The following is a 15,426-nucleotide window of genomic DNA, read 5'->3' on the forward strand; positions in this document are numbered from 1 at the left end:
TGCATATTTTCACATGCAGGGCCAGTAGGAGTATTTCCTTTTTTCTTTTTTTTTTTCTTTTTTTTGCAGCGATTACATGCACACGACAAAAAGAAAATGAAATTAATTGGTTTTACATTCCAAGAATTCAAGTAAATTAAACCACATTCAGTATGTTGACAAAGTCTCTGAATGCCAACTTCAATCACAAGATTATACAGATGAAAAAAGAATAAGTGAAAACAAAACCCTCTTGGAGGAAGTTTCCATCCCTACATATATAGTATTATTTATTCCTCCCCACCCTAAGAAATAAATCAATAAATGAATATTTTGCTCTTTGTACAAGGTAAATTCAATTCCCTCCAGAGAAGCATATATATATATATATATATATATATATATATATATATATATATATATATATATATATATATATATATATATATATATATTGTCATCGAAAAATTACGGGATTTCTCTCTAGAAGTACTCAAAATCTATATAAGAATCATTAGAAAAATTGATGTTTTTGTCAGCTCCAATAATTTCCGCCATCTTCTTCTCTGCAGTGGTTGCCTCTTTGCTAGCATAGTGCGAAAAGTCTACAGGTTCAGGAATGTGGGGAGGCATTGCGCTTCTCACTAGTGCCCAGTTCACTCCCTCGAAAAATGGGTGTTGTTTTATTTCTGTAGCACCCCTTTTGTATGCAATCCGCTTATGTGGTTCCTTCACCAAAAGTCCTCTGATCAGATCACGAGCCACAAAGCTTATCTGTGGAGTCTCAGGAAATCTAAGTGGCTGGCCTACAACATTGAAGAGCGTGGCACGATTTCCTGACCCTTTGAAGGGAGTTGTTCCATGCAGCAGCTCATATAAGAAGATGCCGAATGTCCACCAGTCCACTGCACTGCCATGACCCTCTCCACGGACTATCTCAGGTGCTAGATATTCATGTGTTCCAACGAATGACATTGAGCGCACATTTGTCGGCTCTGCCATCAGTTCAGGAAGGGAGCCTCCAACAAAGAGGCCAAAATCTGACTTCGATTTACGATTCTTTTTACTTGGTAAAATGCGGGGAAGGAAATTCGATGGCTGCATGCAACCATGCACTGCAAGCTCATCATCTAAAAATCCCCCAGCAACACCACCGCCACCATTGCTTACATGGATAGAAGAGGACTTGACAAGTGTAGGACTGACAGAACAACGCAGGGATAAATCGAAATCCGAAAGCATGATATGACCCTCTTCTCTCACTAGCACATTCTCTGGCTTCAAATCCCTGTATACAATGCCTAGCATATGCAGATACTCAATTGCTAACAACACCTCTGATGCATAAAACCTGTTAAAACAACATCTGCTCAAGAAATCTAAAATAGCAGAGAACACCCTGATTTATATTAAAACGACAAGAGAAAAGGGATTGATGGACACTATAGCCAAGTGAGTTATCAATCCCCAAATTAAAGCATCTAGCGGTCATACTTTGTCAGTACCCAAACTTTATAAAATAAAGTAAACATTGATTTCCAATAATAGTCCCTCATGAGGTCTACTTCTTCATCTCTATCTGCTTAAGTTCACATAGTTGTCATAAATTGAGTTTTTAAATAATGCAACTGAACCAGACATGTAAGCTATCAAAATCAATTAGATTCCAAGTGTAACAAAGGTTCCTTCACATGTTCATTGGACAATCAGGGCTCCTTTGCATTCGATATTTGAATCATACATAGATAGCTTGGAAAATAGGAATGTATTTCAATTCGTGAAAGCCATTCTTTTAGCACAGACATGAAAAAAACAAAACCATTAACATTAAAATGAGGACATTAATAATGGAAGGGGATCTGACAAAGTTATAAACTGTTGTTGCCTCCTTTATTCAGGTTGGTGTAATACCATCAGAAAACTATAATCACAGCAGTAAGTACTAAACCAATTCAACAATATTGCTTGTGGAAAGATAAATTTGAATGATAATCAAAGAATATAGAGAAAATGATAAGGCACTTACCGTGCAGCATCCTCAGTAAAATACTTGTTAGGTTGTTTCTGCCGCAGTGAATGAAGATTACCTCCACTACAGAATTCCATGACCAAGCAGTAGAATTTATCAGTCTCAAAATGAGAATATAGAGTCGGCAAGAATGGGTGGTCTAAAAGTCCTAGTATCTCCCTTTCGGTCTGTGCTCGCAGAAGCTTGTTTCTACTGGCAAGAGAGGCCTTGTCCATGACTTTCATGGCAAAGTAGGCCTTAGTTCCTCTAAGTTGGACAAGATAGACACTCCCGATATCTCCATAGCCGATGCGCTTCAGAAGCCGAAAATGGCAAAGATTTAGAGGGGAACCTTTGGAAACCATGTTAATGGCATCCCACCGTACATCACCACCAGTATGCGGCTTAAGTGGTGCGCTGGAGCTCTCTAAACTGTCACTGTGAGAGCTATTTCCACTCCCTTGGCCATTGTTGGTGAAGGAACTGGTAGTCTTTGCACTGTTTGTCTTTGTGTTAGCTGGTGTTAGCCCTGCTGTTCCTGTTGTCATTCCTGATGAAGTTGTTGGGAATTCAGATTTTGGAGACGTCCTTGGGCTTAGGATTAGGCTATAGTTGCTAGTTGAATCAGAAACAATCTTGGCAAATGCGTCCAGTTTCTTGGGACCAGAGGGAGGGTCAATTGTCAAATTCGGCTTCCTTTTGGAGATTGGATCCATATGTCCTGGTTTATATGCTGAATTCTGAGATGAATCAACACAAACTTTTGCTGCTTGATGCAATTTTTCGAGTTCATACAGTGGACCAATGGCTGAATCAGCACCACTATTGGCAACATCATCCGTCTTTTTGGGTCGATATGGTGATTTTTCTGATGAAAAGTAGCTCATCTGCATAACAAATGAATCATTGTCCTATCATGATGAACACATCAAGCTTCACATGTTTAAACAATCAGTCCAGACTAGTTCGTGGTTTTCTTTTTCTTTTCAATCCTTAATTTGAAGAGTAATCCATGTCAAAGGAAAAATATCATACCTATTGTTAGATTTATTAATTCTAGAACGAGTCATACTGCAGGATTGAGAATAGATATGGAAAACTTACCTCAGCTAAGTCTGGCCTCTTGACAGGCTTTGATGACATTTATGGGGGCAAGACAACACCAGCGCTCAACAGGAAATCCTGATTGGTATGAGTATGGATTACTCCTCCCACAATGAAATGCTTAAAGATGACATGATGTGGTCTTCGGCACGTATTTGCGCTCATTAATCACTACAATATTCTCATATAAATCCAACAACATGTATTCATAAACATTATTCATTTATGACCTTAAACTCCTTGTATAAGATGTGAGACATGTATGGCATTTCATATTGAAGAAGAGGATAAACATTAACATGTCAAACAAATAAGTCCCTAGCTTCAAATGTTATACTATTGCCAAACATGTCGTATGCATGTCAGCATATAAGCATCCAAGACCAAGCCAAATCAAAATGGTTAACTACGCGGTTGGCACGTAATGTTTATGTGACAACACCTCATATATATATATATCATAAGGTCAAAGTTAGAATACGCAAGACCAAGCCTTGCCCACCTTTATCATTCGGTGAATCTCAATTCCTTTGGAGAAACCCCGAAACCTCATCGAGCCCTGCTGAGTTTGCTGACACAACATTCACGCAGCACTCATCTTCAGAGTTCAGACAACCCCACGGAGTCCCCCATTTATTTAGAGAGCGAGTGAAGGAAATATCAAAGCCGACAAGCACGAAAATTGCTTTAAAGAATTGTATAGAGGTTTCTTGGGGGTGGGGTCACGTGGGTTGGCCCCATTGAGGTACTCTGGGGATCCATCATGTGGACAACCTTTTCCTACCAACGCATCCATCTTTTCATGTTCCAAAATTGAAGATCCACGCATTCATGTAGCGACAAAATAAATGTAAAATTTACATGTTCTATTCAAAATGCAATTAGATTGGAAGATATACACAATTGAATATGCTTTCATGATTTTTGGGAATCCATATAACAATGTAAATATATATAACTGATATTGATAGAGGAGAAAAAAGAAAAGGGAAAGACCAATGCAAAAGCAAAACTAGCATAGACCCATGTGGAAACATAATGCAGGGAATACAGGACAAACCAGAAATTCAAAAATGGCAGCAATCACAGAAAAAGCTCAAATCTTTTTTTCTCTCCGTCTGTGTTCCTGAAAATTTATTGCATTTTCCTTGAATCCAGGAGCGAGGGAGATGATTTTCTTGGAATTTGGAACAGGGAAATGAGAGACAGAAATTGCAGAGAAAGAGAAAGGAAAGGTGGTTAGAAGAGAAATGGCATCTGGGTATGGAAAATGAGCTGGTTTCCTGATTGAACCACCACCCTTCATCAGGTGGAGTGACAATTCTTGCGAGAAATTTGTGGAACAAAAAAAAGAGGATCATAACAGAACTACAATTAGGAAATCTCATTATTATTATTATTATTATTATTAGAAACAAAGTAAAATAAGATCATGTGTGTGTCACGGAGCGAGAGGGAGAAAGAGCGCGCAAGAGAGAGGAGAAACGGTCATCGCTGTTAGGACGGATGGATGGGCGTTTAATCCTCTCTGTGAAAACTATAGTGGCTTAACTGACTCCCAATCCCCTGTGCCCACCGCTATTCTCCACCCTTTGCAATCCAGTGAGCTCGAATGCTCCCGTCCAATAGTTAACTGCCACGTCACGATTTTCCAACCATTATTCTTTGGGCTTATGCTTTGAATAACGAAAAATGATTCTTACAATTTTTTTTTAGTCACTTTTCTAAATCAAACATTGAACATGTATGACTCACAAAAATCCACATGTGAGTCTTACAAATCCAATATTTAATTTAAAAAAGTGATATACAAAAAATATACACATAAGATGTCTCTTGAATAACATAATAGACAGTTACCTCGAAAGGTTTGATGGCACTTGCTCATTTGTATCCATAGTTTTCTATGTTTCTAGGTGATTTAATGAAACATAAACTCTTCTAAATTTACATTGCAAACCAAATTGCAATGCTTATTTGGATTTTATACAAAGACTATGATTGACAGGACTTTATGGGTGTATTTATTAAATAGGGGCAGAGCCAATAGGTTCTGGAGATCTCTTTTGAATGTCTTAATTGGTAGCCCACCCTCAATCACTCATTTAAGGGTATAGCCATCAATGTAGTCTTGCATGATTATCTGGTTATATACATTGAGAATGGTTTATTCAAGACTATCAGCAACAAAGAAATCATGTAACGATTTCAAAATATGAAAACGTTTTGAGAACAACTGAATAAATTAACGTTAGGCATGACAAACTAAATTATAAGTTACACTTATATGTTTTAAACAATAATTAAATTTTGTTGAATTGTTTATTTATTTCATTAAGTATGTTCTTTAATATTTTTAATACATTTTGTTCACCTTAATTTTTTAATCTTGACCCATTTGAACCAAAATTCTGACACCGCCACTACATTTATAGGCAAGTAGTGTGTTAATAAACTTTGAAAATAGAGTAATGTTATTTTTCACTCCAATCTCACACCGGTTGATGTGACGTATTGTAAATGACCTTTTATGTCAGCCACTTTTTTTTTAAAAAAAAAAAAAAAGAAGAAGAGCGGAATGCCGCTTAAAATGCACTATGTTAATTGGTGTAAAATGTGTATGAAAAATAGCATTACTCTTAAAAATAAGCCAAATTTTCTGGCTCAATTTGAATATAATACACATTTTGCCTAAGTAATCAATTTTATTGTGTGACTAATGAGTGTGTATCCTTCATTCTCCTTTTTCTCCATTATTACAAAATAAAAAATAAAATAAAAATTGAAGAAATATTCGTGGACATTATAAAAATATTTTTGATTAACATGGGATATTAATATCTCTATCTTGCATTTGAAGGTAAATCTCCTAAAATTATAGTTAAATATATTAGCATTTAGTTTACTTTTTATTAATATTGTAAATCCAACAAATCTTTCTTTCATTCCTATATTACGGGGTGATTTTGGCATAGTAAACTTTTGAATTAGGAAAAACCTATTTCATAGATATTTATTTCCTTTTGTATTAGCTTTCCAATGCCACTAATTTCACTACAATCTGATACTTGAACTGAAAGTTATGGTTAAAATACAGAGACATGCTCCTTCTGGAATCTTTCCAAAAATAACAAATTGGGGTAATTACATTTTCCCTCTATGAACTACCAAAAAATGTGCGATGCCCCCATGAACTACCAACTCGACCAAAATAGAGCATTCAACTACCAAAGACAACTATTTTTCCCCCTTTCGTCAATTAGAGGGGTTAAAAGAAATAGTCAACGGGTCATGTGCCGTTTTACATGGGGCCATGTTGGAAGATGGTGGTAGTTCATGGGAAGAAAAGAAGAAGATGGTGGTAGTTCATGGGGGGAAAAGAGGAAGAAAATGAGGGTAAAACGGCGTGTGACGGTTACGTGACCCGTTGACCGTTTATTTTAACCCATTTGACTGACAAAATGGGGGAAAAAGGTTTTCTTTGGTAGTTGAATGCTCTATTTTGGTCGAGTTGATAGTTCATGGGGGCATCGCGCATTTTTTGGTAGTTCATGGGGGGAAAAGGTAATTACTCCTAACAAATTTTTGCCGACTTCTCTTTTCTGCAGCAAACAAATTCAAAATTGATTTGGAGTTTGATCTTTCCAAAAGTGAGTTTGCTGACTTCAATATTCTTGCAGACCTTGTTCTAAGCTTGGAATGTGATGAATTTTGAGTGATTTTCTTCCAAAACCTGCCAAATGCAAGAAAATACAAAAACAACACAAAACACCAAACTATAATAAAACTAAGAAATTAACATATGCGAATTAAAGGGCTTGAATGTATAACATTCAGTACTTATCATCAGTGTCTCGTAATGTAACAAGTGTGGAAGGGTACACTCTAGGGAGTATGTTTTCAGTGTGGCAAAGCTAGCCACTTTAGCAATGACACACGTCTGCCATAAGGAGTCAAGGGTCTCAAGCAAGTAACTATCAGCCTAGGCAGCCTGCTCAAGTAAGGGTGTATTCACTTGCATCGGGCAATGTTGAAGTGGATGTGAATGCCACCGACGTAGTCATGGGTATAGTTCCTTTTGTTCAGAAGTGTTGCTTGCGTCTTGTTGATTCGGGTGCTACCCATTCCTTTGTTTCATCCACTTTTGGGAAGTTATGCCATTTGAGCACTGAACCCTTAGAACAGAATATATGTGTGGCCACTCATGTTGGTGATGCAGTGACTTGTAGAAAATGTGTGGACAATTGTCATATCATCATAGAGGGGAAGACTCTACCAGCTAGGTTAGCGGTGTTTGGTATGCTGGGCTTTGATGTCATTCTGGGAATGAATTGGCTATCAAAGTATGGAGCGAACATAGATTGGCGTAAGAAGGAAGTAACATTCCGACTTCATAGCATAGAAGAGTTTGAATCCTGCAAGTCTTGTGTACAAGCTACACCACCACTTCTCTCTGGCGTTCAAGCAATAAAGAGTGTCAGAGAGGGTGTAAAAGTTTATTTGGCTTATGTTCAAGCCAAGTCTAAAGTCAAGTCAAAGTTGGAAGACATTCCGATAGTACACCACTATTTGGATGTTTTCGCAGAAGCCACGGGATTACCTTCAGATTGGGAAATTGAGTTCACTATTGATTTGGTACCGGGAACTCAACCTATTCAAAAGGCACCGTACCATATGGCCCTTACAGAGTTAAGAGAGCTGAAGGAGCAACTCCAAGTGTTGCTAGACCGAGGTTTCATCAGCCCAAGTGTGTCATCGTGGGGAACCCCTATGTTGTTTGTGAAGAAGAAAAACGGGTCTATGTGGCTATGCATAGATTATCGTGAGTTAAACCAGGTGACAATTAAGAACAAGTATCCCTTACCAAGAATTGACAACTTGTTTGATCAACTCAAGGGAGCTTCGGTATTCTTGAACATTGATCTTCTTTTGGGATACCATCAACTCAAGGAGCAAGAAGAAGACATTTCGAAGACAGCGATCCGAACACGGTATGGCCACTATGAATTTTTGGTGATGCCATTCGAATTGACTAATGCACCGTCGGTATTCATGGATTTGATGAACCGGGTATTCCACAAGTACCTGGACTCGTTTGAGGTTGTATTTATTGATGGCCTATTAGTTTACTCAGCTAATCCTATCGAACACAAAGAGCACTTGAAGACAGTGACGGAAGTGCTTAGAGAAAATAAGCTATTTGTTAAACTCAAGAAATGTGAGTTTTGGTTAGAAGAAGTGTCATTCTTGGTTCATGTTGTGAACAAAAATGGATTTGCAGTCGATCCAGCTAAAGTGAAAGTTGATGTTGAGTGAGAAAGACCAACCAACGTTCAGGAGATCCGAAGTTTCTTGGGTCGAGCAAGTTATTACTAGATATTCATTTTGTGTTCTTCGCATTATCAAGGCTATTAACAGCTCTCACAAGGAAGAATGTGCAATATGAATGGAGTGAAGAATGTGAGGCAAGCTTCCAAGAGTTAAAGCGAAGACTTGTGACTGCACCTATGCTTACACTCCCCATGGAATCTGTTCGGTATGTGGTTTATACAGATGCATCACGAAAAGGGTTGGGATGTGTGCTTATGAAGCAAGGCAAGGTTGTGGCCTATGCCTCAAGGCAACTAAATGATCATGAGAAGAACTATCCTACTCATTATTTGGAATTAGCTGCTGTTGTGTATGCTTTGAAGAATATCAATAATAAAATTACCACTCGTAATAGTACGAATCCTTGTAGGATATGGCTATATTGAAGGTGTCGAACCTCAAGGACTGCGTAAGTGTTGTTATCAAGCTTTTCGAGATTAAATATAACTTAATTTAAAAGATGTTTGATTTGATTTTTGTTTTCTAAAAGTAAATACATAAAAGCAAAAGACATGAATGTAAAAAGACTTGTGATGAGAGAAAGAATAGGGGATTGATTTCACCACTCACCGCATAACAATGGTCAATCATAAATTAACAAGAAAAATTTATACTATGCATGATATAGGGCTTGTCTCACTCGAGTAGTCAATAAATTACCTCTAAAGAATAAATATAATCCATCTTCGGTTGGCACAGATTGTCCACCTAACCATTAAGATGTAGTACTACTCGTCTTCCCTAGGTATAGATTAGCTACGTCTTTAATAGGATATACACAATCAAAGGAATAGTATAACCCATCTTCGTTTAGTACGAACTGTCTACCTAAATTACACTAAACTAGGGTGTAGTACAATCTGTCTTCCCTAGGTATGACCTATCTAACCCTCTTAATCATATGTCAATTAAAACCTTTGTATAACAATCATTCATATAATCACAGAAAATATGAAGGATTGAGTTTAATCAATATAAAAAACTTTCTAAGACAAGATAAGAAATTTATAATGATTGAATATAAACATTAAGATCAATTCTCACAGTTATACAACCATCATGCATATAGAAAATTGTAAATTAAAATACAATTAAACCACTGTTACTTGGAAAGGGCTACATCAACACCCTATTACAAATTTAGCCACTCATCGTGGTGCTGGGATAACCTTGTATCATGTTCTTCTCCTCTTCAACTTATCAAGCCTCCAAGAAGAATTTTCTATTTAAAGCTAAGCACACATTCTCTTAAAGCTTAGGGGTCTATTTATAGAGACTAGAAGAGGCTTAAAAGCCCTAGGAATCCAAGAAAAATTGAAACTTAGTCTCTTAGTCCAAGTAGGAGATTGAAAATTCAATCCAAGTAGGAAAATGATTCCAAATTCGTTCAGATTTGCAGTCTTTTATTGCAATGCAATTTTGGTATAGTAAATGTCTGAATTAGGAAAAAGTTATTTCTAACATATTTGTTTTATTTTTTATTATCTTTCCAATACCACCAATTTCATTGCAATCCAAGACTTGAGAAGAAATTTATGATCAAAATACTGAGACATGTGCAAAATTCAAATTTGAATCCAATTCGATTTTGACTCTTATTGGAGAAATTTCGATTTATTCATTTCCTTGATTTGATTAAACTTAACCACATCTTGTAGGTCTTCTATTATGATTGGTTAAGTTTAACCATATCTTCTAAGTCTTCTCGAAGTGTGCTTTAAGCCAAAAAACAATGTAATTAATTGCATCTTTATATAAAACCTGAAAACAATAAACAACACAAAATCAAACAAATAACAATGCTAAGGAACTAACATATGTAAGTTAAAGAGCTTGAATGCGTAACATTCAACGCTTATCAGAGGCACTACCTCTATCGTGATGAGTGTCAAATATTGTATATTTGGACAATTTAATTTGCATTTGTTAAACCTTTAGGCTTGTTATTTTCTGATGTTTTTGATTAGTTTTGGTATTTTAGTGTTTTGCAGGTCATTGAGATAAAATGACTGTATTTTTTTTTTGTGGAATTGTAAATAAGCTGGAGAGGGCATTTTCGTCTAAACATAAATATGGTCTTCATGTTTTCTATTTGGTGCGTTTGGTGCCCGTCAAGACCTAGGACAAATAAAGGTTCGACTGGACACAATTGTCGCTAAGGCTACGCACATGTACCATTGCCATATTTTGTAGCACAGTTTGCTTGCACTCGTTTTCTTGAGTGGGAGACGCTGCAACAAGTCAGATTTCTTCTTTCCAGACTTGGCAACACCAAGACATGAATTCTTTCAAGAAGAGGACCGCAGCAACCAAGACATGTTGGGAATTTTGATCTGAAAAGAAACTAAGAACAAGAACACAACAAGTTGAATTGAATGACTTAGTTTTATTAACAATAACTTTGGCTTAAATAGCCATTCAATACACAATCTTAACAGAAACGAGAAAGCAGCCCACTTAGCGGAAATAAAGCCAAGTGGTATCAGAAACTTGGAACAATTCAGATACAAGTAGATGTCCCTAAAGACTAGGACTTTCCCTAAAGACTAGGACATTATTCTAACAAACACTGCCGTAAACTCTTCATTCCCTCCCTTAAACTAAATGCTGTGAAGCAATTAGTTTATATCAGAAATATCACATACTCCTAGCAGCTTTCGAAGCTTCTGAAAAACATCAAGCTTCAATGGTTTGGTCATTATGTCCGCCACCTGATCCTGACTCCCACAATGAACTAATTCAATTGTTCCCTTCTTAGTAAGATTCCTTAAGAAATGAAACCTCACATCAATATGCTTGCTGCGACCATGCATAACTGGATTTTTAGACAGCTTGATGGATGAACTGTTGTCACACATCACAGTAGTACAACCTCCATCAGAATGTCCCACCTCCTTTAAAATTCTCTTCATCCAGACTCCTTGACAAGCACAGACTGCAGCTGCCACAAACTCAGCTTCTGTGGTTGATAAAGTCACAATAGGCTGCTTTTTTTAACACCATGAAACAGCACTTGAATTCATAAAAAAAAACGTAACCAGATGTACTCTTCCTGTCGTCCATATCTTCGGCATAGTCGCTATCCGTAAATGCCTACAACTCACCATCTCCTTCTTTCTTATAATGAATTCCATAGTTCACAGTCCCTTTTAAGTACCGAAGTGCTCTCTTAGCTGCCTGTAGATGAATCTCCATTGGTTTTGTCATATATCTACTTATGAGACAAGTAACAAACATCATGTCAGGTCTCGTGGCAGTGAGATACATTAAATTACCCACCAGCTGCTTGTAGTACGTCTCATCAACAAGGTCTCCATTTCCGTCTTTGCTCATTTTGAAACCTGGAACTATTGGACTGCCCACCGAATTACTTTCCATCATACCAAACCTTCTCAAAACCTCCAATGCATATTTCCTTTGACATAAATAATACCATCAGACTTTTGTAGCACCTCAATCCCAAGAAAAAACCCCATCTTCCCCAAGTCAGACATATCAATCTCTCTTAACGTAGAGCTTTTAAATTCAGACATCATAACTTCATCATTACCAGTAAAAATTAAATCATCAAAATAAACACTTACAATGACAATTTTTCCTTCTCTGCTTCTCTTTGTGAATAATGTCTACTCGCTATCGCACCTCCGAAAACCTTCACCAATGAAATGTGCTTCGAGTCGACTAAACCAAGCTCGTGGAGCTTGTTTTAATCCATACAGGGCTTTGTGTAACTTGTAAACTAGATGATCACTGCCCTTTTTTTCATATCCTCTTGGCTGCTCCACAAAAACATCTTCACTCAGCTCACCATGAAGAAAAGCCGATTTGACATCCAGTTGAAAAATCTTCCAATTCTTCTGTGCAACTAGAGCAATAATCATCCTTACTGTATCCATCCTTGCCACTGGTGCAAAAACTTTTGTATAGTCCACTCCATATTTCTGAGAGTACCCTTTAGCAACCAAACGAGCCTTGTACTTATCAATCTTTCCATGCTCATTGTATTTGGTTTTGTAAACCCACTTCACTCCTATTCTTTTGGCCCCAGCTGGCAGCTCAGTGAGTGTCCATGTTTGGTTCTTTTCGATGGATTTGATTTCACTGTTCATGGCCAATCTCCAATTTTCACTCTTCACAGCTTCCTCAAAATACAATGGATCAGTTGACACCACTAATGCCATATGAACTTCATCCTCAAATAGACCTTCACCACTAACATAATCACTCATCCACGTAGGAGGTTGCCTCTCACGAGATTGCCTTAACTCCCTCACTCTCTCTTCACCCTCACAGCACTAAAAAGACCTAGGACCTAGGTATTAGTATATATATTTTTTCACATCTTTGTAAAAAGGTAGAGCGAACTGGTACCGGGTGTGGAGGAGGAGCAGTTCATGCATCTTCTTTGTAAGTAATGCTATTTTTTTATGTTTTCAGTTCAGTTCAAGTTAAGTTTTTTATCTTTAGTCATGAGTGGCTAAATCTTTAACTAAGGTCGAAGATGAAACCTCGTCCTTGATAACGCATGTTCTTCTTCTTTTATTTATACAATCCCAATATTTATCAAAATATTGTTCAAGTCCAATATTCAATTAAGTGATTTATCTTTTGATTGAATGATTATTTATTAAAAGTTGGATATTCAACGTATTTCAACTGATGGATACATTAAATCATTTAATTTGAAAGAGGATATCCATTGTGATTTGTTTATCAGTGGATACAGTGGATGATTTGATTTTAATTGGATATTCATTGTGATTTGTTATTGAGTTTGATTTATTGAATGATTTAATATAATTTTTATGGAACTTTGAACAATAAATAAGGCTTATTTGTTTATCGGGTGTATGAATAAAATATAAGAATGTATTGTTTGATTTGGCGATATGAATTCTAAAACCTTAGTACTTTCTATCTATTGTTTTTAATTTAGTTTAATTTGTTTAGTTTATTATTTTGCATGATAAAATTTCTAGGGGATGCCTATGAGTAAAAAAAACATGAAAATATCAAGAACATCAACGACTTCTCTCTTTTTTCTAGGGAGAGAGGCTCTAACTTCTCTCCAAAAGTAGAGATTTCTCACCTCCTTGTGAGGCCTTTTAAAGGAGGAGGAATGTATTCTTTTCCTCTCCTCCTCCCCTCATTTTCCTCTTCCGTTTATGTTCTTGCTCCATTTTTGTTGTTTTTTGTTATGTTTTTTGCTATTTTTGGCCAGATCAAAAGCTCTAGCCTTCTCCATATATACCGAGTGTTGGGTTTGTAGATCCGGGTTCTCCAAAGCTAGATCTACACTCTTCTATCAATCCACCTCACGCGCCAGTCCACTGTGCTCCCCAACTTCCCAATGCCGCTCGTCTTGCTTTGTTCCCACCACCACGCTCCACCTTTTGTACCCTGGCCGCTGTTGCTGTTTGCTTGTTGTTTTGTTGTGTTTCTGTATTTTCTTTTGTATTTCTATTGGTTTCTGTTTTGGGTTTATGTTTTCCTGTATTTTCTTGGTCAAATCCAGTTGTGAAGACTTTTGATCCGATCTTTGTGTTAGTCATTCTCTCTTCTTTAGTCCCTAATTCGGACTTAGACAATGCATTTGCTGCTTCAGATTCCTTCTGGCGGCTTTTGATGTTTCTATGTTGGAGTTCAAATAAGTTCGCCTTAATCTCTGCTTCTTTTGCTTATTTAATCAATTTGTGATGTCTTTTGAGAGGACCGGGTCACTTTTTTGACTCATTTTCTACCATTTGTATGTATTTTTGTCTTATTTTATTTCGTTTTGGGTCTGTTGTTAGGGAACCACTTCTTTTTTCGGTTTTAAGATCATCCACTCTCTCTTCTTTTTGGATCAGGAGTGAGAATTAGGCTTGGCAATTTTTGACACGACCCGCGAACCCAGCACGGTCACAACACGAAAAAAATCAGGTTTGAGTTTGGGTTTAATATTATCGGGTTCAGGTCATAATTGGGTCAACCCGATTATGACCCGTTTATAATCGTGTCTGGTGCGGGTTGACCCGCCAGACACGATTTATATTAAAAAAAAAAAAAAAAAAAAAAAAAAAATTTCGAGATCCCTAGCCACGACCCACGCAATCACGCACAAGTTCATTTCACTGTCTTCACAAGTTCACAACGCAAACTTTCAAACTCAAACTCAACTCTCAAGTACTCAACTTTTCACTTTCAACGTCTCAGACGTTCACGGGTCACCCGTCGACTGCCGTTCACGCAACTAGCCACGAGTCGTCGAGCCCAGGCCCAACGACGCCTCACACGCACACAGCCAGTCAGCCACGACGCCTCACGGTCTGATCACAACTCTCACCTAGCTTCAGTCTGACGACTTTGGCCCTTCACAGCTTCATAGTTCAGTGACTATGGTCCAAAGACTCCAAATCGTGTGATTTTTTAAGCTCACACACAGCCAAAGTTTCTGGATTTTTGGGTAAGTTCATGTTGTGGGTTTGCATCAAACTGCCTTTTAGTCTGTTGGGTGTTTTGTAAATCCCTCTTGTGGGTTTCATACTATTTTTGGCACTTGGACGGCTAAAAAATTAAACAGGAAAAATATTTGCTTTCAGAGAAGGTGGTAGAACAGTGGGTGCAGGGGTTATCTCAAAGTAATTGGCTGAAATGTTGGTAAACTCCTTGTTCAAAGCCTCAAACAACATTCAAAATTTCAAAAAATCCTTTTAAAAAAATCGGGTCGTGTCGGGTTGACGGGTTACCCGATTATAATCGTGTTTATCGGGTCGTGTTCGGGTTACGCAATTATTAATCAGATCGTGTTCGGGTCACGGGTTCCAACCCGATTAACAATTGGGTCGGGTTCGTGTTGAACCCGTTTCGTAATCGGGTCGGTCGGGTTGGCACGAACCCGACTTGGAAACCCGAATTGCCAAGCCTAGTGAGAATCCTTTATAAATCTTTTTTCCATATTCAATTAGAATATATATATATATATA

At 37.4% G+C, this 15,426-nt stretch overlaps 1 protein-coding gene across 3 annotated transcripts; it reads right to left on the reverse strand.

Moving 5' to 3' along the window:
- Positions 1-416: 416 nt before the first annotated feature.
- Positions 417-4,448, reverse strand: LOC133867350 (serine/threonine-protein kinase RHS3). Of its 3 annotated transcripts, none has more exons than XM_062304088.1 (4): positions 4,152-4,448; positions 3,092-3,169; positions 2,006-2,874; positions 417-1,330 (listed from the first exon to the last, which is right to left on the reverse strand). In XM_062304088.1, exons 2-4 carry the CDS (start codon positions 3,128-3,130, stop codon positions 463-465), a joined length of 1,776 nt encoding a protein of 591 aa, XP_062160072.1. In that variant the 5' UTR covers positions 3,131-3,169; positions 4,152-4,448; the 3' UTR covers positions 417-462. The 3 variants fall into 3 exon arrangements, with proteins under 3 accessions (XP_062160072.1, XP_062160071.1, XP_062160070.1); XM_062304087.1 differs by lacking the exon at positions 4,152-4,448 and adding an exon at positions 3,594-3,643; XM_062304086.1 differs by lacking the exon at positions 4,152-4,448 and having other exon boundaries at positions 3,092-3,378.
- Positions 4,449-15,426: the final 10,978 nt, after the last annotated feature.

The sequence above is a fragment of the Alnus glutinosa genome, chromosome 4 (genome assembly GCF_958979055.1).
Source record: "Alnus glutinosa chromosome 4, dhAlnGlut1.1, whole genome shotgun sequence".
Classification (NCBI taxonomy): domain Eukaryota; kingdom Viridiplantae; phylum Streptophyta; class Magnoliopsida; order Fagales; family Betulaceae; genus Alnus; species Alnus glutinosa.